Raw genomic sequence first — 24,919 nt, 5'->3', positions numbered from 1 at the left:
ATTTTTATGGGAAGAACAGGTAATATAAAATAAAAGGCATCATTCTACAGAGAATGTGGGAGCAGGGAGATCTGGGTGTATACGTACATAAATCAAATGTGGCCGGTAGCAGAACAGGCTGAGTACTTGAAGCATACTGGATTTATCAATAGGGAAGCAGAGTACAAAAGCAAAGTTACATTAAACCTATATAAAACACTGGCTCACTCTCAACCAGTCCAGTTTTTAAATCCTTAAAATGAAAACTTTGTGAGGATGCAGAGAAAAGACATGGGAATGGTGCTAGGTGAATTGCTCCTTCAGAGAGCCAGCACAGACCAGGACTGAAATAGGTTTCGACGGCAGCCATTTTATGATGCAATGGACATAACTTTCAGCCCTTCCACCAGTTGGATCTTATACCATCAATGGAGACATCCAATGGCAGGTGAACAAGGCAAACTGTTAGACAGGATGCCGCAGTTGGCTACTGGCAAGCTGCCAGAAAATACACCGTTTGGGGCGAGTGGTGGAACCTCATCCAATACCAGAGTTGTGAATGGTGCTGCACATTATTCAATCATATGACAATCTCCACTCCGGACATTGTTTTGGGCCAGGAGGGGGTGGGTGACAAAATCATGAATGAAGCAATGTCCTGTGGGAAAATGTGGCAACAAATTTGCAAACAGCAAATGCCTACACAGCCATGCGATACTGAGCAGATCATGATGTTGTCTTTGTGATTAGAAAAATATTGGCAAGACACCAAAGATAACCCCAGGCTTTATGGAAAAATAGTGACATGAAGTATTTTGCAGTCACCCAATATGACATGCAACACTGCTTCAGTACTGCACAGGATTGTTAGTCTTCATTGCATGAGAGAGAAAAATTACGAATAAATTGTGGGAATGGAAGAGTTGAGATGAACATGATAGTAGTGGGTCATTATAATGCCCTGTGATTTTGCGGTTCGTCTTGAATTTGGAATCTGGTTTTAGCTAGCAATAAGAAGTCTGCAGACAAGTTATCAGTGGGCAAGTGCCTCAAAATAAATCATATGGTTCAAAATGAGTTCTGTAAAAAATATTTATTCAGAATAAATGCATTATTCACAGTATTGAAGATTTCAGAACAATTTACTGATTGGTTTTCTTAATATTCTTAAACACGAACTATTAAACATCCCCTGTTGCTTTTCCTATTTTTTTTCAAACGGGTTATAGAAAAGGTTCACAGTCACTGTACAAATTTTAACAATGCATTCAATCTTTAAAAAATCACAATACAAGCCTTTGGCAGTGATATACAAGTTTTAAATTAAAAGTGAAAACTAAAATGTGTGTTGTAGTCAAACAATATAAAAAACAGAATTTTCACAAATATTTCAATATAGGACTATTCTTAAAAAATGTTTGGATACTATATTGACAGAGGGAGGATTACTTTGATCCTCATGAGCAGTCTGCAACTGTTGTTCAGCACAGCAATTCAGAAACAATACTTTTGTGCAAAAATAAATAAAGTGACAAGTTGAAGGTATATTGTACAACAAAGCTGAGCAATCAATTGCAAGAAATTGATATAGCTCCAGTTAAGATCTTGCAAAATGGCTCAACACTTGATGAGTTTGCGTTTTGCCTATCAAGTCAGTTAACAATGAAGAAAAACTGTTTAGTACACGCTATACCCATGATTAAACTGTTGAATCAAACCGATGTGTTCATGCTAACATTCAGCAATTACTTGTTGTAGTCGTAACTTTACTGGCAGAAGTATAAGTAGATCTTTTGGAAAATTTCTTAGAGGCGAAGGAAGCCTGGAGACTTCTAACTGCCCTGACACTACGACACCGCAAAGTATTCTTAACATGGTCTCGGAAATCTTTGGAAACAAAGTAATAGACAAAGGGATCAATGCAACTATTTATGCTGGACAGGCAAAGACTTACAATGTAGAATGCATAAATATTGCTGTCCCCTTCGTATTTTATACGGGAATAGTGAACAATAAGCATAATATTGCTAGGAGTGAAGCAAACCAAATACATCGTAAGAACAGTAATGATCAACTCGATTGCTCTCTTGCGGCTTTTCCCAATGTTGTCTTCAGTGGGAGAAGCCTTCAATGTTTTGATCATCAGCACATATACTGTTAATGTCAGCAATGCTGGAAAGAAGTAGACACCAATAGCCAATGACAGAAAGTAGTCAAACATGTTAGAAGCCAACACATCTTCAGGCATGACATCATGACAAGTTATGATATTAAGGTTAGCAATGTTTGCAGTTTGCTGAATATTTATGTACAATGGCATAGTGCCCAATGCAAACATGATCCAAATGAAAATAGATACAGCATAGGCAATCGAAATCTTTCTTCTTGATTGAGATATTGGATCAACAACAACCCAATATCGTTGAACACTGAGGCACGTCATGAATAGAATTGAACAGTACATGTTTCCATAGAAGAACACCACCAGCACCTTGCACAGTCCTTCACCATAAATCCAATTGTTGCCATTTAGATGGTAGGCAATTTTCAAAGGGAACCAAATGACAAACAGGAGATCTGCCAAAGCCAAATTGGCCATGTAAATAGCTGCCGGGTGCTTCAGTTTGGTCCGACAGACAAATACCCAGAGTGCCATAACATTTGCAGGCAAGCCAATCACGAACACGATAATGTAAACCAAAGGCAAGAAGACTGTCGTCAATCCACTGGTTAGTACAGACGCAGCAAACTCATCAACTTCCAATCCAGGCTCACCATTGGTGTTGTTGGTTGGTGCTTTACCAAAAAAGCTGCGTGATGATGCTAAAATTAAGAATTACACAGGTTATTCCAGCTTGCATTTGGCACTTGACTAAAAAAATCTTTTGAGACAAAGTACTGAAAAGCAATTGTGTTTGATACTCAATGCACTAGTGGTTACACTTTAAAACCTATTGCCTCAAGTGTCTTACATTCCGCATATAACATATCAATACAAATGAGTTGATTTCTAATACATGAACCACTAGCCTGGAGAATTAATTGGGAATCCAGATATGGAAATTAATTTTTTAAGAGCCAACGAGGAATTAAATTAAACATAATCGCAAAATACATGCTAGTGTATATTTATTGGTAAAATAGTAAGTGCGCTTTGATCACTGTGCTCTACTTTCTTGATTACCTGCTTAAAAAACAACAAATGGTCAAACAAAGGCAAAGACCCAAGGTGTCTGCACCAGATTGTATGAGCATGCCAATTGTGAAGAAATCATATCTAACCAACAATAAGCAGGTCTAACAGGACGTTCAGTGATAAAAAGCAAGCAGTATCCAAGTGCATTCTGGATGGAGACAAAGAGTGGGTCTGGTGCATCACAGTGTCCACAATCACATGGGTTAATTCAAAGTCCAAGAATAGCTGCTGCCACAAGATGTGCACTACCTAATAAATTTCAAACAGAAAAACTTCAAATGTATGGTTCAGCATTATAGACACAGGGAAGACTAAAGCAGCCACATGTAGCTCTGCTTACTCTTTGAAAGTGTGTCTGTGCTTGGTTCCTCCCCCTGCTTCGTCCATTAACCTCCATAAATCATCAAAGTACCTGTCCACATCCCTTTAAAATCATCTAGAGAATAAGTTTACATTGCCTTTCCAGGTGGAATGTTCCAGATCAGACCGTGAAAAAAAAAATTCTCCTCACTCAATCTTTTGACTGATCTTAAATCATGACTCGATGACTGACTGAGTTGACAAGAGGGAATTGTCTTGCTCCATCAAAACCTCAATCCCAAACCTCTAGGGGGTTACCTCCTAAATGTCTCTGCCCAAAAGGAGGGCAGTCTGAACTTTTCCAACCTCGATTTCAAAAAGAAATTTGGTTTGGCCATTTGGAGGGAAACAAGGTTGGAGGGCTGCAGGGATAGATTTAAAAGAGTTGCGTGAACTCAAATATGCTGAATAACCCACCTGCACCATAGTGAATCAATAAAATTTCTACAGTGCACAAAGAGGCCATTTGACCCATCATGTCTGCACTGACTCTGAAAGAGCATCTTACCCAGATCCACACCCCTGCCATGGGGACATGGCTGATGCAGAAAGTAGCTAATAAGGCATACAGAATCTTGGGCTTTATAGAAACAGAGGACCAAAGCAAGGAAAGGTGTGAGGAACATTTTATAAAATAGTTGGTTCCACCCAAACTGGAGTAGTGTGTCCAAATACAACTAACTTGGAAGTTATTTCTAATGAAGGGGAAGAGAGCCAGCATTTATTGCCCATACCAATTGTCCTGGAGTGATGGGGGAAGCCCTCTTGAACCACTGCAGTCCATGTGGCATAGGTGCACCCCCAATGCTGTTAGGGAGAGAGTTCCAGGAATTTGACCAGTGACAGTGAAGGAATGGCAGAATATTGACAAGTGAAGATAGTGCATGGGTTTGAGGGGGGCTTTCCAGGTGGTGGTGTTCCCATGCATCTGCTGCCCTCAGCCTTCTAGATGGTAGTGGTCATGGGTTTGGAAGGTATGAAAAGCTTTGCAAAGTTCCCGCAGTGGAAGGAATGAATGTTTGTAGATGAGGGACTACTGGATAGTCCAGAGAATTGTGACAGAAAGATGATTTCAGAAAACTGAAGTGAACAGAGAACCAAGTGCTCGGAGTTAAAGAGACAATTGTGTTTAACTAGTTGTATTGGAAGCAGACCTTCAGAGGTAACTGAAACGTTTGAACTAATTCTAATAATAATCTGAGACTTGAAAGTTATAGCAATTGTGGCCCTTCAAAACAGGCCAGTCGAGGCAGAGAAAACCAAAAGGGGTTAATGTAACCTTGCACAGATTTGCTGTTAAAAGTGGAGCAGAAGCTCTGGTCAAATGGGTCTTTTGGAAAATGCGAAGTGGATTCTGGAATGAGGATCACAAGTGAATGTACTGCTAAGAGAGAAGATTTGAGTAGAGTTTAGAAACTCTCAAACATCTGGGGTTGGAGGGGCAATTCTGAAGAGAAAGCCACAAACACTAACTTTGAAGCAAGTTACTGTTGTCATCCGTCTGAATCTTAAAACTTGTGTGTATTGGGTACAAAAGGAGTATTGTATTATAATCCATTTCTCATGGATAATTTTGTTTGTTAAAAGCAGTGCTATGACTCTGTTTCCTTTGTGTTTGATTTTTTAAAAAGGTTATGGTCTTTTGAGCCAGGGTTACATTCAGGGACTGCCCCGTCCAGATATAATACTAACCGAGATCATAACAAAAAGAGGGGGATAGTGAGTGATAGACTTCAAGAGGACTGGGCAGGTCAAATTCAGTGCAGAAAAATGAGATGACATCAGAAAGAACAGGGAGAAACAGAAAGGGTGCACACTGAAGGTGGCAGATCAGGTAGAGAAAGCAGCTAACAAAGTTTATTTATTAGTGTCACAAGTAGGCTTACATTAACACTGCAATGAAGTTACTGTGAAAATCCCCTAGTCGCCACACTGCAGGGCCTGTTCGGGCACAATGAGGGAGAATTTAGCATGGCCAACGCAACTAACCAGCACGTCTTTTGGACTATGGGAGGAAACCAGAGCACCCGGAGGAAACTCACGCAGACACATCGAGAACATGCAGACTCTGCACAGACAGTGACAAACCAGGAATTGAACCCAGATCCCTGGCACTGAGAGACAGCAGTGCTAACCACTGTGCCAGGCATACAGGATCACAGTAAGAAGTTTAACAACACCAGGTTAACAACATACAGGATCACAGGCAGAGTACAAAAGCAAGGAAGGTATGATGAACCTTCATTAAAAAACCTGATTCGACCAGAATTGGAGAATGCTGTCCAATTCTGGGCACCACACTTCAGGAAGGATGTTAAACCATTCACTAGAATGGTCCCAGGGGTGAGGCGCTTCAGTTATAGGAATAGCCTGAAGAAACTTGGATGCTGGCCTTAAAAAAGGAAAGGAGATTTGATAGCGGCATTCAAAAGCTTGAGGGGTCTGCATGGTGCAGATAGGAAACTGTCCCCATTTGGCCGAATGGTCAAGAATCAGAGGACAGCGACTCAAGGTGAATGGCAAGAGACCCAAAGGCAACATGCACCAGCACCATTTCCCATAATCCTGGTGGCACATGGCAGTGACTAATGAGATCATCATCTTCAAGGTATGTTTTGCAAACCAAATAGTCATGGCACACATTCACCCTCAAACAATGCTGCTATGGTTATGCCTTTAGCTAGTGAGCGACTTCTTTGAGAACAATGCACCAATACATCCACAGGTTAAAGTCCAACAGGTTTATTTGGTAGCATGAGCTTTATGAGCGCTGCCCCTTCATCAGGAGCTGCGCTCCAAAAGCTTGTGCTACCAAATAAAGCTGTTGGACTTTAACCTGATGTCGAGAGACTTCTTACTGTGCCCATCCCAGTCGAACTCTGGCATTTCCATATCACCAATACATCCAATAATTCAGCTGGCAACATTGAAGTTATTCTTCGCCTAATCCAACACCTTAACAAGCTTTATCTCCCATTCAGATGTTAAGAAAGGCAAGCTCTGGCAATTCACACCCATCTGGGACCCAGCAGACCTTCCTTTCCCTCTGACCCCATTCCTTCTTCCAATCCCAACCCATGCTGGGTGTTCACAATACCCTCTGACGCTGAACTTTTTCAGCAAACGACTTGTTTGATCCCCTTCCAACTTTACCGCAACAAATTTCAGCGTCCGAATCTTACTGAAGTCTTCTTCCGTCACCTCCATCGCCATGCTCACTTCTTCCAGGAAATGTACCCCCCCCCCCCCCCCACTCCAGTATTCTCCCTCTACCTGGATCCCACCCTCTTGTGATCTTTAAAAGAACTAAAGTTTAAATTTCATTTATTAGCGTCACAAGTAGGCTTGCATTAACACTGCAATGAAGTTAGTGTGAAAATCCTTCAGACGTCACACTCTGGCACCTCTTCAGGTACACCGAGGGAGAATTTAGCACAGCCAATGCACCTAACCAGCACTTCTTTTGGACTGTGGGAGGAAACCAGAGCAACCCCACACAGACATAGGGAGGATGTGCAGACTCCGCACAGACAGTGACCCAAGCCAGAAATCAAACCAGAGTCCCTGGTGCTTCAAGGCAGCAGTGCTAACCACTGTGCCCCCCCGCCCCCCCCCCCCCCCAACCATTTTGATTTCCTCTGCTCCTCTCACCCACTCTAACCTGCCTCCTTCTGAATTTGCTGCACTCCGTTCCCTTAGGGACAACCCTGACATTGTTACCAAATCTGCGCACATGGATGGGGCTGTTGTTGTCGGGTGTACTAACCTCTACCACAGAGGCGGAGTGCCAACTCTCAGACACTTCCCTCTGCACTATGACCCACCACAAAACACTTAGTCATCATACAACGAAGGTGTACCAGGCTGATTCCTGGATGGCAGATCTGTCATACGAGGAGACACGAAGTTATCAAGTTGGTTTCAAAAAATTCCACCTCTCACGATTCATCTCAGACACTTCCTTTCCTTTGCCTCATTTCCAGAAACAGACTGACCACCAAATTTGGCTTTGCTGAGCACCTTCGGTCTGTGCGCAATCAGGACCCTGACCTTCCGGTTGCTTGCCATTTTAACACACGATCCCGCTCCCATGCCCACATGTCTGTCCTTGCCCTGCTGCAATGTTCCAGTGAAGCTCAATACAAACTAGAGCATCTCATCTTCTGGCTAGGCAGCCTTGCGGTTGAATTCAACAACTTCAGATGATTAGCTCCACCCCACTTCAACCCCTTGTTTCCATTTTATTTAATTTTTTTTTTAAAAACCATTCTCTACCTTTTATTTCTTTGTTGTCTTTCTTCCACCCTCCCCCCACCACCACTCTCCTCACCTTTTCTAAATTTTCTCTCTCTCATTTCCTCCCCACCCCCATCTGTCACAGTTTACCCTCTGGTTTCAGCTTCTCTGCCATTTGGCCATTAGCAGCTCTTTACTCTTTCATTTCCTCATCCGGCAGTATAAATATCTCCCACTTTCTATGCCTTTTAGCTTTGATAAAGGGTCATCTGGATTCAAAACATCAGCTCTTTTCTCTCCTTACAGATGCTGCCAGACCAGCTGAGATTTTCCAGCATTTTCTCTTTTGGACTGACCACCAATATTTATTACAAACCCACCTCTCCCCGCAGCTATCTCAACTGCAGCTCCTCACACTAAGGACTCTGCCCCATCTGTTCCAATGGTGCCACATTCAAAAATGGTGCTCATGACATGTCTGCTGCTTTCCTTAACCAAGGTTTCCACCCCATCCCACTGTGGTTGACAGGGCACTCAGGGTTCAGCCCAACCATTTCCCACGCCTCTGCCCTCACTCCTCCCAGAACCATGACTGGTTCTCCTTGTCCCCGACACCTCCAAAGGATTATTCTCAGTCACAAAAATCATAGAATCGCTACAGTGCAGTAGGAGGCCATTTGGCCCATTGAGTCTGCACCGACCACAATCCCACCCAGGCCCTATTCCCATAACCCCACCCGCGCTAATCCCCTGACACTAGGGTCAATTTATCATGGCCAACCTATCCTGCACATCTTTGGATTCCAGCATGATGCCACCATGAACCACATCTTCCCTCAGCCTCCATTAGCATTCCACAGGGACCACTTCTTCTGAGACACCCTGCTGCATTCCTCTATCATCCCCCAACCTCTCATCCCCTTCCCATAGCACTCGCAGGAGGTGCATCACCAGTCCCTTTACCTCCTCGCCTCGTAAGACCCAAAACACCCTTTGAGGTGAAGCAACATTCACTTGTACCTCCATCAATATGGACTATTGTATTTGCTTCCAATGCAGTCTCCACTACATGGGGGAGACTAAATACAGACAGACACCATTTTACAGAACACCTTTGTTCCATCCACAGCACGACCCCCAACATTCCTGTCACCTGCCATTTTAATATACCATCTTGTTCTCATGCCCACTTGTCTGTCCTTGACCTGTTGCAAAGCTCCAGTGAAGCCCAACATAAACTGGAAGAGCAGCACCTCATCTTCCGATTAGGCCATCAGGACTTCAAGTTCAACAACTTTAGACTGTGACCTTTCACCTCCATTTTGATCCCCATATTCAGTGAGTGGTGAGCACTGCTGCCTCACAGCGCCAGGGACCCGGGTTCAATACCCAGCTTGGGTCGCTGTCTGTGTGGAGTCTGCACGTTCTCCTCATGTCTGCGTGGGTTTCCTCCCACAGTCTGAAAGACGTGCTGGTTAGGTGCATTGGCTATGCTAAATTCTCCCTCAGTGCGCCCGAACAGGTGCCCGAGTGTAGCTACTAGGGCATTTCCACAGTAACTTCATTGCAGTGTTAATGTAAGCCTACTTGCGACACTAATAAATAAACTTAATTCCCCTCTCCAGACAATGGACTGGCTGTTGTTCTTTACTTTTGCATTCACTGAGCAGTGACTTTTGTTCTCCTGTTAACACATCCTGCTATCTTCACATTGCCATTAACACTCCCCTCTGCCTGATGCACCACACATTGTTGTTACAATCTCTCCTAACTCCCACCATTTACTAACCTTCCACTCTGCTCCACCCCCTCTTATACACAAGATAATCCATCACATTACTCACTCTCCTGAGGAGTCATACAGACTTGGTTTCTCTCCACAGGTGCTGCCAGATCTAAGTTTTTCCAGCATTTTACATCATTTCTGATTTCTAGCATCCACAGAATTTTGCTTTTATTACCAAAGTTAACTTTGAGACAAACAAACAAATTCAGGTGGTGGCCCCACTTCTGTCAAATAATAAAATTGCGTGACCATGAAGTATAATGATATGGCTTTCTACCTAACCCCTCCCCCACCCAGATCAGAATGTGCCAGGCTTGTACCTATTAGGAGGGAGAGAGAGCACCCGGACCACTGTTACTGGTTTCAAAGACATGTTTATTTCCTTCTTACAAGGGCTTAAGGATAAAAGGAAATAAAAGAAAACCCATTTTCTTAGTTACTTTGAGCAGCCAATGGAACCGTCACTCTCGATTACGTTTAAAACCTCGTGACTAACTCGGCTTGTAGCAATTCTAAACTTTACCTTGGAAGGATCAGTATTCAACCACACCCTTATACAATGCTGTCGTAGTTACAGCATGACACACACCTTATCAACAAGTTCTGGATTGCAACCATACAGCTACCGTTCAGGATCACGGGCACAATATGTACACCCAGCCTTATAACCTTAATTGGTCAACATTTTACTGCAATTGCATACTCAATATTAAAAAGGGAGGAATTGAAAGATTGTTTCAGAACCCGAGAGGTCACAAAAGCTCTTAATGCAATGGGGGAAGTATATTAAAACACCTTCAAATGTTCACCCTAGTCAAGATTAAATTTCACTAGGAAGCAGTCTAATAACTTGATGGTTTTAGGTACGTTAGTTCTGAAGTCACGCATTTGCCTTCCGCAAGTTTGGACCAATTCCCCTGTTACTTTATCCAACCATTAAAAAAAATCTTTATTCTGGCGATTAGGAGAGTTAAAAGTTGGGTGATAATTATCTTGGAACTAATGTATTTTGCTCTACACAGCCATACGGAATAAATCCACAATATTTAAGTACTACAGGAGGACGACATTAATTCAAGTACATGTTTACTCCCCATGGAATCTACTCCATTCAGCCAACCCAGTACATCAATATATCCTGATAATGTTTCAGTGACAGATTAACCCAGTGACATCAACAATGGCAAAGCAAACAGTGCAAAAAAAAAGACTGAACCAGTGAACAAGGAACCTTGATCGGAGATTGGGTAATATACTGTCTCCCTCCAACAGTAGGGCAGATTGCTGTAGATAACAGCAATAGGCAGTTTACTACAGCTAGTAACCAAATCAGTTTTCCTTTCAATCACAATCCAATTTAGTTTAGCAGCAAGCACGTAATTGAATTAACAACCTAGGATTCAGTAACTCTCCATTAGCACGTTTTAGTTAAAGTTCACATCGGAGTGTTCCAAAATGCAACGAAAAGCCAAAAGACATATGCGCTCTCACTTTTACAAGATAAAAATGTATTTTCCCTTCAGTTCCGGCCTAATGCTCCATAGTCTGGGGACAAAACCAGAAATGGAAGCTGCGTCCAGCCTAATTGTTCAGTCGGGATCACCGAAGGAGGCAATGGCGAGGGAGCAACAGTCACTAACTTTCAAACAAACTCCGGACCGAACAGGGAAATAAAAATCGCAAAGTTTTCTACTTTATGAATATTGCAATGAAGGTCAAAAAATGTTCCTTTATCCAAGCCCCACGACACTTGCCTCACTAACAGGACTCTCTAATAAATCTCCGAGCTCCCAGCACCAGTCATTAAGCAGCACAGAGCAATTGATCACTGAAACCTCTCCGGCTTTCCAACTCCTCTCCTCCACAGTCTTACCTGCCCGGCAAACTGGCAACAACAGCAGCAGCCACGCCGCCAATGTCACTGCAGACATCCTCGCAATACTTCCTCACTCAGTACCAAACTACAGGGGAACAGGAACACACTCTAACTGCCCTGCCCACCCCGCTCCGCTCTATATATCAGCAGCTCCTTGCGGAAAGGGGCCGGATCCTCTTACCTGGGACTGGCTGATTGACAGGAGCTTGGACTGGCAGCAATCCGATTGGGGGGAACCTGCAAAGGAGGCGTGGCCTGAGGCACAGGGGGCGGGGCTATCTGCCAGATCTGTACCTGCCTTGAGACAGGAGGGTGTGGGAAACACTGATACTGCATTCAGCTTGGTAGTATCAGGGCAGGCGGCAGTGAGTCACCAGCCTGCTATGCCTCCAGGTATCAACATCCGTGCGAGAAGTTTACACATACCTCTCTCCCTGGAGAAACGCAGGGTATCCACAATAAAAACATAAACACACAATGTTTCTCTCAGGAGTACAAATCATGACAACACTTGCCAGTAATGAAAGTAATTTTTCATCAGACTGAATGCCAGTCATATTCCATACATTGGAATTTAAAAAGCCTGTTGCGATTGACCAGTATTCTGTTTTTGTTTCAGTTTTCCAGCAGTATTTTATTTTTATCATAGATTTTCATCACTTCACAGCAACAGGGTAGATCTTGCATCAGAATGAATACGAAGGGCAGGTGAGGGTTTTATCCAAAGCGATTTCATAGCATAAAGCTTGGGGGAAACTCAGATTACTTTCATTGATTGTTTTAATATAAGGCATTATTTAATGTAACTGAACTCTGATGAAACTAATCTATTTAAGTTTTAAGTTTATTTATTAGTGTCCCAAGTAGGCTTACATTAACACTGCAATGAAGTTACTGTGAAAATCCCCTGGTCTTCACACTCCGGTGCCTGTTCAGGTATACGGAGGGAGAATTTAGCATGACTTTCGCACTGTGGAAGGAAACCAGAACACTCAGAGGAAACCCACGCAGACACGGGGAGAATGTGCAGACTCCACAGTGACTCAAGCCAGGAATCAAACCCGGTCCCTGGCGCTGTGAGGCAGCAGTGCTAACCACTGTAGCATCCTTCCCACTATACTGCCCTTATTGGAGTATATGGTCAAACCTTGACTTTTATCACAAGAGTTATACTACAGTTCCATGAGCATTTCACATAGTGCCAATCTCCTCTTAATCCTACAGGTTGTTCCTTTTCCAATAAAGGTTTTGAAATGCCTCATTGAACCTGCCTCCACTACGCTATCAAGCAGTGTATTCTAGACCCCAACCACTCGCTGTGTGAACACGTTCATTTCTTATCGCTTTTGCTTCTTTTCTTAATGGCCTTAAATCTGTACCTTTTGTTCTTGATGGGGAACAGTTTCTCCCTATTTACTCTGCCCAGACTCCTCATGATTTTAAATATTTCTACCAGGTTTTTTCTCAACCTTCTCTGCTGCAAGGAAAACAGTCCCAACCTCTCCAATCTATCCCCGTAACTGGAGTTCCTCATCTCTGGAAGCATTCTTGTAAACACCTTCTGCAATATGGCCGAAACCTTCACAACATTGTTAAAATGTGGCATCCAGAACTAGTTGCTGTTGCAGGCCAAACTAATATCTTACACAAGTTAAACTCATGCTCAGAACTGACTCAATCTCTGCACACCGAGGTCATCTTATGATTTCAGCCCAAACTGATAGTTGGATCCTACAACTCTGGTCTTCAGCCACATGGCCTTGAATGCCAATGTGAAAGACTTCCTCAATGGATTCTGGAACTTGTGTGTTTCTGTGATTGTCGGTACTGTAAAGCTCCTTTTCCTATCTCCCCCTTTATTGCATATGTATGAGCATGTGTGTGAATATGCATGTGTTTGTGCATGCACATATCACATGGTGAACAGCCTGCCTACCAAGCCTGACTCTGCTGGAAGACTTTGCTTCATTGCCCATAGTCCCAACTCAGTCTTTGTGTATCTGCATCGTCTTGCGATATCAGCCCCAACTGATAAGTGAATCCTACAACTCTGGCCTTCGGCCAGCTGACTTGGAACACCTGCATATGAAAAAATCTCTCATTGGATTCTGACTTTGGACTCTGGAATTCAGGTGAACTAATATTTCTTTACTGTGGTCCTTGTTCTGTAAAACCCCTTTCCTCTATCTACCCCTTTAATGTGTGTGTGTGTATTAGTAAAATTGATCCCAAAATCAAGGCATTGGGAAAATACGCCACTGCCAATGCTTGAAAAAAATCAATTCAAAGCACGTTCAGGACGGATGGTGAGAGGAAATTAGGACAATCAGACTGTCTCTCTCTCTCCTGTCTGTAATACCAAGTTCACTGTAATTTGTAAGTGAGGTGTTTGTGTCTTCTTACCCTCACAGTGATTGTCCCAATTTAATTCCAGTAGCAAGCTATTTTTGTGAATTAAAGAATAAGGAAAGTTATTTATTTCCACAAACCTGCCCCAAAAGTTTAAAAAATGTAATCTCACTCATTTGACTCACCTACACTATCACTTACAAAAAGATTAGATACAGAGGCAATGGCCTAGTGGTATTATCGCTAGACTATTAATCCAGAAACTCAGCTAATGTTCTTGGGATCTAGGTTCGAATCCTGCTGCGGCAGATGGTGGAATTTGAATTCAATAAAAAATATCTGGAATTAAGAACGTACTGATGACCATAAACCCATTGTCAATTGTCAGAAAAAACCATCTGGTTTAATAATGCCCTTTAGGAAAGGAAATCTGCTGTCCTTACCTGGTCTGGCCTACATGTGATTCCAGAGCCACAGCAATGTGGTTGACTCTCAACTGCCCCCCAAGGGCAACTAGGGATGGGCAATAAATGCTGGCCAGCCAGTGATGCCCATGTCCCATGAATGAATACATAAAAAGATGAGTGAAGTAACAATACAATTACAATCTCAGTCTCTCTTATATGGCAAGCCTGTAGTTTCTTAGACAAGTTAATATTTTGGTTGAAATGAAAGTTTTATAAAGCAGAGGATTCTCAGTAAGCCTCTTGTAGTTGACTTTCCAGGAGTTTGGTTCTCAGGTGAACTTGAAAGGGGGAGTGTAAATCTTCACAGGATCAAAGATTTGTTCCAGTACAGAAGGAGGCTGCTCAGCCCATCTTGTCTGCGCCTGCTCTCCGAATGGACAATTCACCTGGCACAATTCTCCTGCCTTCTCTCTGTAATCCTGCACCTTCCTCCTTTCAGGTAGCACTCTAATTTCCTTTGCACAGCTTCAGTTGAACTTTTCTCCACCACACTCTCAGGCTGTGCTTTCCAGATATTAACCACACACTGCATGTAAAAGGTTTTCCTCAATCCATTTTTGCTTCTTTTTCCAATTGCTTTCAATTTGGCAATCCTTTCATTATGGGTGGCACAGTGGCACAGTGATTAGCACTGCTGCCTCATAGCACAAGGGTCCCGGGTTCGATTCTGGCCATAGGTGTCTGTGTGGAGTTTGCACATTCTCCCTGTGTCTGCGTGGGTTTCCACTGGGTGATCCGGTTTCCTCCCACAGATGTGCGGGTTAGGTGGATTGGCCATGTTAAATTACCCCTTAGTGTCAGGGAGTTAGCAGAGTAAATACGTGGGCTTACAGGGATAAGGTCTGGGTGGCTTTGTCGATGCAGGCTCGATGGGCCTAGTAGCCTCCTTCTGCACTGTAGTGATTCTTTGATTCTATAATTTGTAGAAATAGTTTCTCCCTCTCTACTGCCTAATCATTTTACATGTGTTTGACTGCTTTGAAAAATCTATTTGTTTATTTGGGGACTTTTATGGGCTATTCAAAGCTTCCAACTGTATATTAGGCTTGTGAGTTCTGTTCATAAAGTGGATAATGAGTGAGGGGGATAAGGCTAAAAGTGGGGAGGAGGGGTTAAATTGATCAGAGAGTTTATATTTCTATAGCTTGTGAGGCCTTCCTGATACAGCTGAACCTTCACCCCTGATTCCATCAAATTAACCAGGAAATGTTTCTTAAGGAAAGGAGGTGGGCCTTTTAACCTGCTCATTCCAGGATCATCCATATCCACAGATCTCTAAAGGTTGCCACTCAAGTGGATAGAGCTGTGAAGAAGGCATATAGTGTGTTAGCTTTTATTAACAGGGGGTTGGAGTTTAAGAGCCGTGGGGTTATGCTGCAACTGTACAGGACCTTGGTGAGACCGCATTTGGAATATTGCGTGCAGTTCTGGTCACCTCACTATAAGAAGGATGTGGAAGCGCTGGAGAGAGTGCAGAGGAGATTTACCAGGATGCTGCCTGGTTTGGAGTGTCGGTCTTATGAGGAAAGGTTGAGGGAGCTGGGGCTGTTCTCTCTGGAGCGGAGGAGATTGAGGGGAGACTTAATAGAGGTTTATAAAATGATGAAGGGGATAGATCGAGTGAACGTTCAAAGACTATTTCCTCGGGTGGATGGAGCTATTACAAGGGGGCATAACTATAGGGTTCATGGTGGGAGATATAGGAAGGATATCAGAGGTAGGTTCTTCACGCAGAGAGTGGTTGGGGTGTGGAATGGACTGCCTGCAGTGATAGTGGAGTCAGACACTTTAGGAACATTTAAGCGGTTATTGGATAGGCACATGGAGCACACCAGGATGGTAGGGAGTGGGATAGCTTGATCTTGGTTTCAGATGAAGGTCGGCACAACATCGTGGGCCGAAGGGCCTGTTCTGTGCTGTACTGTTCTATGTTCTATCCTGTTTCTGTTCCTCCGTACCTCCTTCCAGCAGCAGGCTCCACTCCAAGCCAATTCTCTGGCAGTCTGGTGACAGAGATGGGAATCACGATGGTGCGATCAGTGCCACCTCCGAGATAAAAATTCAGTCTTTTGTACCTACATCATTAAAACCTTTCAACATTTTAAAGACTTCTATTAGACCACTGCTCAGCATCCTCCTTTCAAGAGTAAAAAATCCAGGCCATGATCTTGGGTAGGATGGATGTTAACATCCAAAATTCATGGATCTTTAGCTGCCTCTCTGAATTTTCCATCCCACCTGCAACAGCTCCCATTATGGGCGAGACTGGAAAATTCCTGCCCCAATCTGTTCATCCTGTCGAGGTAGGAAGATCCTCAAGGTTCCCGTGCCATCCTTGTAAAGCTTATTCTCATTCTTTTCAGAGTCTTCATATCCCTTTTATAAGATGGTGATCAGAACTGCGCACAGTACCCCAAGAGCCATCTATTCAAAGCTCAATGCAAGCTTAGCATTACTTCTCTGCTTTTCAATTCTGTTTAAATGGCAGGAAAGAATGGAGGGGAAGGAGAGTGGGGGAGAGGAAGGTACGTCCTTTCGAGGATGCTCTGTGTGGGTGTTGACTATTGCCGGGAGCAGCATCGACATTCCTCTCTGGAGTTGAGCAATACGTCACCTGGTAAAAATCAACCCCTTGTCCCTGGGGGCATAAGAACTAGGAGCAGGAGTAGGCCATCTGATACTCACATAGCTGATCTTTTCATGGACTCAGCTCCACTTACCCACCCGCTCACCATAAACCTTAATTCCTTTACTGTTCAAAAATCTATCTATCTTTACCTTAAAATCATTCAATGAGGTAGCCTCAACTGCTTCACTGGGCAGAGTTCCACAGATTCACAACCCTTTGTGTGAAGAAGCTCCACCTCAACTCAGTCCTAAACCTGCTCCCCCTTATTTCGAGGTTACACCCCCTACTTCTCCCGCCAGTTTCACCCACCAGTGGAAACAACCTCCCTACTTATACCTTATCTATTCACTTCATAATCTTAGACATTTCTATAAGATCTCCCCTCTTTCTTCTGAATTCCAAAGAGGATAGTCCCAGTCTACTCAGTCTCTGCTTTTATTATTGACCTGCATCACCACTTTTAGTCATTTAAATATTGTACTACCAGATCCCTTTGCTCTTTTATCCCACTTAGATTCTTCTTGCCCAAATAATGTGTGACCTGCTTAATTTTTTTAAATCAAAATTTAATACTTACCATCTTTAAGAACCTGCTCATCACAAGTACCTTTGATTAGAGGCACTACAGAAAAGAAACATTTGAAATTTCTTTCAGAAGTCTGTGGGAGCCAAAATTGTTTTTAAGAGCGTTTGAAAACCACTTTTAAGAATTTGCATCAATTGTAAAGGAAGAGATTGTAACTTGCTGTGCTAATAAGAAATACTTCATATTTGTTTATGGATGTGGGTGTCGCTGGCTAGGCCAGTATGCATTGCCCATCCCTCATTGTGAGCTGTCGTCTTGAACCGCTGCAGTTCATGTGCTATAGGGAGATTCACAGTGCTGTTAGGAAGGGAGTTCCGGGATTTTGATCCAGTGACAGTGAAGGAACGATAATATAGGGCGGAATTTTCCAAAAAAAATCAGAAAGTCACGAAAATCACAAAGACATAAAAGGCTACAAGATGAAAGCATGTAAAATCGCCAGCACGAATGCACCCCTCCCTGATGAGCTTAATGCATTCTATACCTGTTTTGAGCAAGAGGTCAGCGAGAGTTCGTCCTCCATACCGGAAGCATCGGATGAATCTGAATGCAAGGTGAACATTGCAGACATCCGAACAGCCTTCTCGAAGATCAACCCATGGAAAGCGACTGGCCCGGATGGGGTACCTGAACGAACACTCAGATCCTGTGTGGACCAGCTGGCGAGGGTATTCACAGACATTTTCAACCTCTCTTTACACCAATCTGAGGTCCTTACCTGCTTCAGGATGATGACCATCATCCCGGTACCAAAGAAACGCCAGGCAGCGTGCCTTAATGACTATCGTCCGATGGCTCTGACATCCATCATTATGAAGTACTTCGAAAGGTTAGTCATGGCACGAATCAATTCCAGCCTCCCAGACTGTCTGGATCCACTGCAGTTTGCCTACCGCTGCAATAGGTCAACAGCAGATGCCATCTCCCTGGCCCTGCACTCAACCCTGGAACACCTAGATAACAAAGGCACCCATGTCAGACGCCTATTTATTGACTACAGCTCACCGTTCAACACTATTATTCCCATGAAACTCATCTCCAAACTCCATGGCCTGGGCCTCGGCACCTCCCTCTGCGACTGGAACCTGAACTTCCTAACCCACAAACCGCAATCAGTGAGGATAGGCAAAAACATCTCCTCAATCACCCTCAACACCGGTGCCCCACAAGGCTGTGTCCTCAACCTGTACTATACTTCTTATACATCTATGACTGTGTGGCCAAATTCCCCTCCAACTTGATTTTCAAGTTTGCCGATGACACCTCCGTAGTGGATCAGATTTCAAACAATGACGAGATGGAGTACAGGAAAGAGATAGAGAATCTGATGAAACTGGTGTGACAACAACAATCTCTCCCTCAATGTCAACAAAACAAAGGAGATAGTTATTGACTCCAGGAAGCGTACTGGAGGACATGCCCCTGTCTACATCAATGGGGACAAAGCAGAAATGGTCGAGCGCTTCAAATTTTCAGGTGTCCAGGTCACCAACAACCTGTCCTGATCCCTCCATGCGGACGATATCGTTAAGAAAGCCCACCAACGCCACTACTTTCTCAGAAGACGAAGGAAATTTGGCATCTCAAAAGAGAGAGGTTCCACCAAGATGCCATTGTTAGATTGACAGAACAGTGAATAAATGAAATTGCTTTTAATTAAGTGCTGGGCTGTATAACCTGATAACAAAAACTATAACCATTCTGCTTTTTGGCATGAAATCTGAGATCTTTTGAGAATGCCTCATAGCTAATTTGCTGTGTAGGTGTAATCAGAGATCTTCCTTTCGGCTGAAATAAATTTGTCTTGTCTTAATTGTAGGTTTGTCTGAATATTGTTAATTTGTAATTTTTTTTTATTCTAACATTTCAATGTTTTAATAAAACTAGTTTTATAAAAATAAAATTTTATTACGCTTTGAAGACTGAGTTTTGTTTACCTTTGCAAGAATCTACTTATCAAAGTTGCTTTTTAGAACTTTCTAAAGTAATCTGGCCACCAAAATAGAATTCCCCACGACAGGGGCTAATGGATCCTGACTGGCAGGTACTGTGGTCCCAGCAGAGAAGTGAGTCCAATGCCTCTTGATCTCATGCCACCAAGCTTTGAGCCCTGAACCCTGAGTATTCATCCCATTCATTGACTTTGAGACAGTGGGCAATTGACACTTCAAAGGGGTTAACTTCCGATGGTCAATTAGTTTGCTGAGCATGAATCTCAGGAATGTCAAAGGGCACAATTTCTTTCTGCTTCAGGGAGAGGCAGAGCTAATAGGCACGTTTCTTACTCAGGCTGCATCATTCAGAGACCTCATTGTTGTCATTCCTTAAAACTAGTTTCCTGAACAGCTACTCCAGAGGATGAGAAATCTCACCGGCGCAAATCCCACTTTTGGTCTCTTGCAAGATTGAGCGGCCATGACAGGATCTGCGCCTGTGGCTAACACGGTCGCTAAACTGCACCCCATAGTTCTAAATCAGGATGGTGTGTGCCATGGAGGGGAACCCGAGTGTGGTGATATTCTCTAGCATCTACTCCCCTTGTCTTTCTAGGTGATAGAAATGATGTGGAGATACCGGCGTTGGACTGGGGTGGGCACAGTAAGAAGACTCACAACACCAGGTTAAAGTCCAACAGGTTTATTTGGAATCACGAGCTTTCAGAGTGCTGCTCCTTCATGTCACCTGATAAAGAAGCAGCGCTCCGAGAGCTCGTGATTCCAAGTAAACATGTTGGACTTTAACCTGGTGTTGTGAGACTTTTTTAGGTAGTAGAAGTCACGGGTTTCGAAGGTCCTGTTGAAGGAGCTTTGGCAAGTTGTAACCTGGTGACCCAACAAGCTGCAGCATGAAAGTGACCACTGTACAGAACAGTCGCAGAGAAATCAGGGTCGGAGAGAAATCAGACAGCGACAGGAGAAACACCGAGAATTCTTGTGATGACAGGTTGTCTATTAATTTTGATTTACATTGCTTTGGATTTATGCTTAAGCAAAAGTTGCAAAAAGTGAAATTTTGTTATTAATTTTTTTGCTGGGAGTCACTAAGTAATTTTGGTTATTTTAGTTTGCAGCTTCCCCATGGGGATCATAAGAGAAAGGAGTGAAACAAGAAGTGGAGGGGTTTAAAGAGAGAGTTTCAATGGAAGTATCGAAGCAGCTATAGGTTCTCAGGAAGAGGTTGGTTTTACTGTTTGGCTGGAAGCAAGACAGGAAATTTGGAAGTATGTGTGAGCTGGCTAAAAAGGCCTAAAATGCAGAGAGCTGTGTGAATAGCTCAGAGACACTAAAAAGCTCGGTGTTTTCCCAGCAGTGGCTGAACCCTGATCCTGGGTATCATTGGTTTGTTGGTTGAATAGGAACTCTGGAAATCTTCACCATCAGGAATGTTGTGACCTTAGGGAGAAATAGTTCATAGAAATGTGTCATGCTGACGATAATCGTACCTGTGAAACTTGAAGGTGAAAACTGTTGTTGGATAGGACACCTGATCTCCCCTGTGTGAATAAAGAACAGTGTATTATGGAACTACGTCATGCCACATTCATGTGGGGAGTGCTGAGGGTGCCTGTGGGTGTGTAAGACGTATCTTTACCATATTGACTATTTCAAATGAAATTGACCTTTTTGCTTAAAAGTGTCATTTGCCTGTCACTTCCTGTTTAATTTACATTGCTTGGGTTTTGTGTGAAAGTAAAAGTTGCAAAAAGTGAAATTTTGTTGGTAATTCTTTCGTTGGGAGTCACTAAGTAATTTTGGTTATTTTAGTTTGCATTTTCTCGTAAGAGGAATCTTAAGAGGAGTGAAACAAGAAGTGGAGGGGTTTAAAGAGGAAGTTTCAGAGGAAGTATCGAGGCAGCCAAAGGATCTCTCAACAATGGTGAGACAAAGAGATCGGGGAATGCAAACAAGCGCACAATCAACAGACTAAGAGATAGAAGTGAACGTATAAAACTGAAGAAACTTTCAGAAGTTTGGGGGAAATGGGTGAATAGGAGCTAGTGCGGAAGAGAATTAAAAGTGGTGAAATGTTGGAAATTATGGAAGATGGAATGTCAGAGCTGGAAGGAGGGTAAGGGAAAAATATTCAACAAAAACACAAATAAATATTATCAGCAGTGCAGGTGTTGAGGTAGAAAGAGGTAATGCTGCAGGGGGAAACAAGAAGTTGTGGTGATAGGCAAGATGATGTTTGGAGCACAGGTCTAGTTCAAACAGAGGTCATGTTCTCTCCTGGAGCTTGTTCCTTTTAGGTGTTAAGGAACTCAAGGTCCATTCCTTTCATCTTGATCTCTGACTCAAAACATTGGCTCTAGTCTCTCTCCACAGATGCTGACAGACCTGTTGGGATTTTCCAGCATTTTCTGTCAAGTTCTCTCTTGTCTTGTTCAGCCTGAGTAAGTGGCTGATACATGGCTGGAGTCAGTAATAAGGAGCAGAGTTTATGGCAGCGGCCAATAAAATGTATCATTAGGGGAGGTGATGGCTGGTGGTATTAATGCTAAACTATTAATCCAGAAACTTAGCTAATATTCTGCGGACCAGGGTTCGAATCCCCACCACGACAGATGGTGGAATTTGAATTCAATAAAAATATCTGGAATTAAGAATCTGCTGATGACCATTGTCAATTGTCGGAAAAACCCATCTGGTTCACCAATGCCCTTTAGGGAAGGAAATCTGCTGTCCTTACCTGGTCTGGCCTACATTTGACTCCAGAGCTGCAGTAACATCCTCTAAAATGGCCTAGGAAGCCATTCAGTTCAAGGGCAACTAAGGATGGACAATCCGTGCTGGCCAGCCAGCAATGCCCATGTCCCACAAGTGAATAAAAACAAAATCATTACTGCTGGACTATCTCAGATATTGCAGCAAAATCTTGTAGGGTTTTCATTCTCAGGGGTCAGGGCCGTTTCTGGGTCCAGACCGCATACAGGTCTGCAGTTGACACTCCTGAGGCATCCTTCTAATTGGTCATGTCCAATTAAGGAAGATGGCCACCGTGGTCAGGATCCAAACAGAGGGTCTGCAGCTTTGGAAGGCTGGTAGTCCACTCAGAGGGTGGGTGCTACTCAAGCAGAAAGGAGAGCGCAAGGGTAGCTGAAAATAACATGGCTTTTGCCAAGTGATAGAAGAATATCACAGGCCTTGAAGTAAAATTAGTCTGTTGCTTAGTCAAAAGTGCTCATGTTGCTATTTTCATATGTATATTCTCTTTCAGCCCAAAAAATATATTGATGGATCATTACTGTACTTTAAAAAGTACCTGGACGAGCACATGGCACTACATTTTTTACCCAGATGGTGGTGATGACCTGGAATGCGCTGTCTGGGAGGCTGGTAGAGGCGGGTTGCCTCACATCCTTTAAAAAGTACTGGATGAGCACATGGCACATCATAACATTCAAGGCTATGGGCCAAGTGCTGATAAATGGGATGAGGTGGGAGGTTAGGTGTTTCTCACATGTCAGTGCAGACTCAATGGGCCGAAGGGCCTCTTCTGCACTGTGTGATTCTATGATTCTTCTATTATCCTCATAATTAAAATACACCTCAGAAATTCTCACAGTTGTTTTAATTGTTTCTGTTTTCCTGATGGCTGTTCCCAAACTGACTCCCTCGTTTACAAGATGGAAGCCCCTTTTCTTTTTAACAGGTTTTATTTATTTATTGATTAGTGTCACCAGTAAGCTTACATTGACACTGCATGAAGTTAATGTAAAAATCCCCTATTCGCCACACTCGGATACACTTGCCTGTTCGGATACACCGAGGGAGAATTTAGCACAGCCAATCCACCTAACCAGCACGTCTTACAAGACAGTGGTAGGAAACCAGAGCCCCCGGAGGAAACCAACACAGACATGGGGAGAATGTACAGACTCCACACCGACAGTGGCCCAAGACAGGAATCGAACCCAGATCCCTGGCGCAGTGAGGTAGCAGTGCTAACCACTGTGCCGCCCTTGCATGTAAAGTAATTAAAATGTAGTTCCTCATTTAGTTTACACAAAGAGCACATAATATCTGTGACAAGTCTGTTATCTTTTATGTTTCAAAGCCTGCAATGTGGAAATATGGGGTGGGGGGGGAGGGGGGGGCGGGAGGGCGGGCGGGAGTTGGAGGTGGTTCTCCCAAAAGTGCTGAATTGGCAGGAAAACTGTTCTAAATCGCGACTGTTCTGACAGCTCAGCTTCTCACCTGAATCTCCACACTCTGGGCACTGAAGAGGTCATGATGTGGAGATGCCGGCGTTGGACTGGGGTAAACACAGTAAGAAGTTTAACAACACCAGGTTAAAGTCCAACAGGTTTATTTGGTAGCAAAAGCCACACAAGCTTTCGGAGCTCTTAGCCCCTTCTTCAGGTGAGTGGGAATTCTGTTCACAAACAGAGCTTATAAAGACACAGACTCAATTTACATGAATAATGGTTGGAATGCGAATACTTACAACTAATCAAGTCTTTAAGAAACGAAATAATGTGAGTGGAGAGAGCATCAAGACAGGCTAAAAAGATGTGTATTGTCTCCAGACAAGACAGCCAGTGAAACTCTGCAGGTCCACGCAACTGTGGTAGCCAAGTTCCGCACACACGAGGACGGCCTCAACCGGGATATTGGGTTCATGTCACACTATTTGTAACTCCCACAGTTGCGTGGACCTGCAGAGTTTCACTGGCTGTCTTGTCTGGAGACAATACACATCTTTTTAGCCTGTCTTGATGCTCTCTCCACTCACATTGTTTCGTTTCTTAAAGACTTGATTAGTTGTAAGTATTCGCATTCCAACCATTATTCATGTAAATTGAGTCTGTGTCTTTATGAGCTCTGTTTGTGAACAGAATTCCCACTCACCTGAAGAAGGGGCTAAGAGCTCCAAAAGCTTGTGTGGCTTTTGCTACCAAATAAACCTGTTGGACTTTAACCTGGTGTTGTTAAACTTCTCACTGAAGAGGTCCCAGTTGTGAATCTCATTAAAAACCCGGGGTGAGGGGGGTGGGTGGCCTATTCACGCCGGAGTTTGACAGTTCTGGAGCTCTGCGCATGTGCAGTGGCCCCAAACTGTCAAACTCTAGTTTGCTGGCCAGTCCGATTGCTGGCCAGTTCGGGACCCCCACAGTGCTGGCCCCCCACGGCCCGATCGCGGCCCCCACAACAATTCCTGGGCCGGCCCTGACCCTCCCCCACCCGTCCCGTCCTGGAGCGCTCCTTTGCCCAGGCCCCACCCCCCAGCAGTGGCGATCCCCCCCACCCCCTCACCCCAGCAGACCTCTCTCCCCCCTGACCCCCCTTCCACCCAGGGTCAGACTCCCCCAGAGGCAGGCCCCCATTGCAGACCACCCCTCCCCACCCCCCACAGCCCGTTGCCCTCCCTCCATCCCAGACTGATTCCAATGCAGAATGGCAGTGGGCCCCCCCCCACACCCCCCAATTGTACCTAGGCCCTGCCCACAATAGG

The 24,919-nt window shown here is 43.8% G+C and overlaps 1 protein-coding gene across 1 annotated transcript; it reads right to left on the bottom strand.

Annotated features, from left to right (window-relative positions):
- Positions 1-1,059: 1,059 nt before the first annotated feature.
- Positions 1,060-11,554, bottom strand: LOC144495080 (proteinase-activated receptor 2-like). Its single transcript, XM_078214944.1, has 2 exons — positions 11,431-11,554; positions 1,060-2,802 (listed from the first exon to the last, which is right to left on the bottom strand). The coding sequence occupies exons 1-2, from the start codon at positions 11,486-11,488 to the stop codon at positions 1,718-1,720; spliced, it is 1,143 nt and encodes a 380-aa protein (XP_078071070.1). The 5' UTR covers positions 11,489-11,554; the 3' UTR covers positions 1,060-1,717.
- Positions 11,555-24,919: the final 13,365 nt, after the last annotated feature.

The sequence above is a fragment of the Mustelus asterias genome, chromosome 6 (assembly GCF_964213995.1).
Source record: "Mustelus asterias chromosome 6, sMusAst1.hap1.1, whole genome shotgun sequence".
Taxonomy (NCBI): domain Eukaryota; kingdom Metazoa; phylum Chordata; class Chondrichthyes; order Carcharhiniformes; family Triakidae; genus Mustelus; species Mustelus asterias.
The sequence above is the reverse complement of the archived record's forward strand: the minus strand, read 5'-3'. Positions and strand labels throughout refer to the sequence as shown.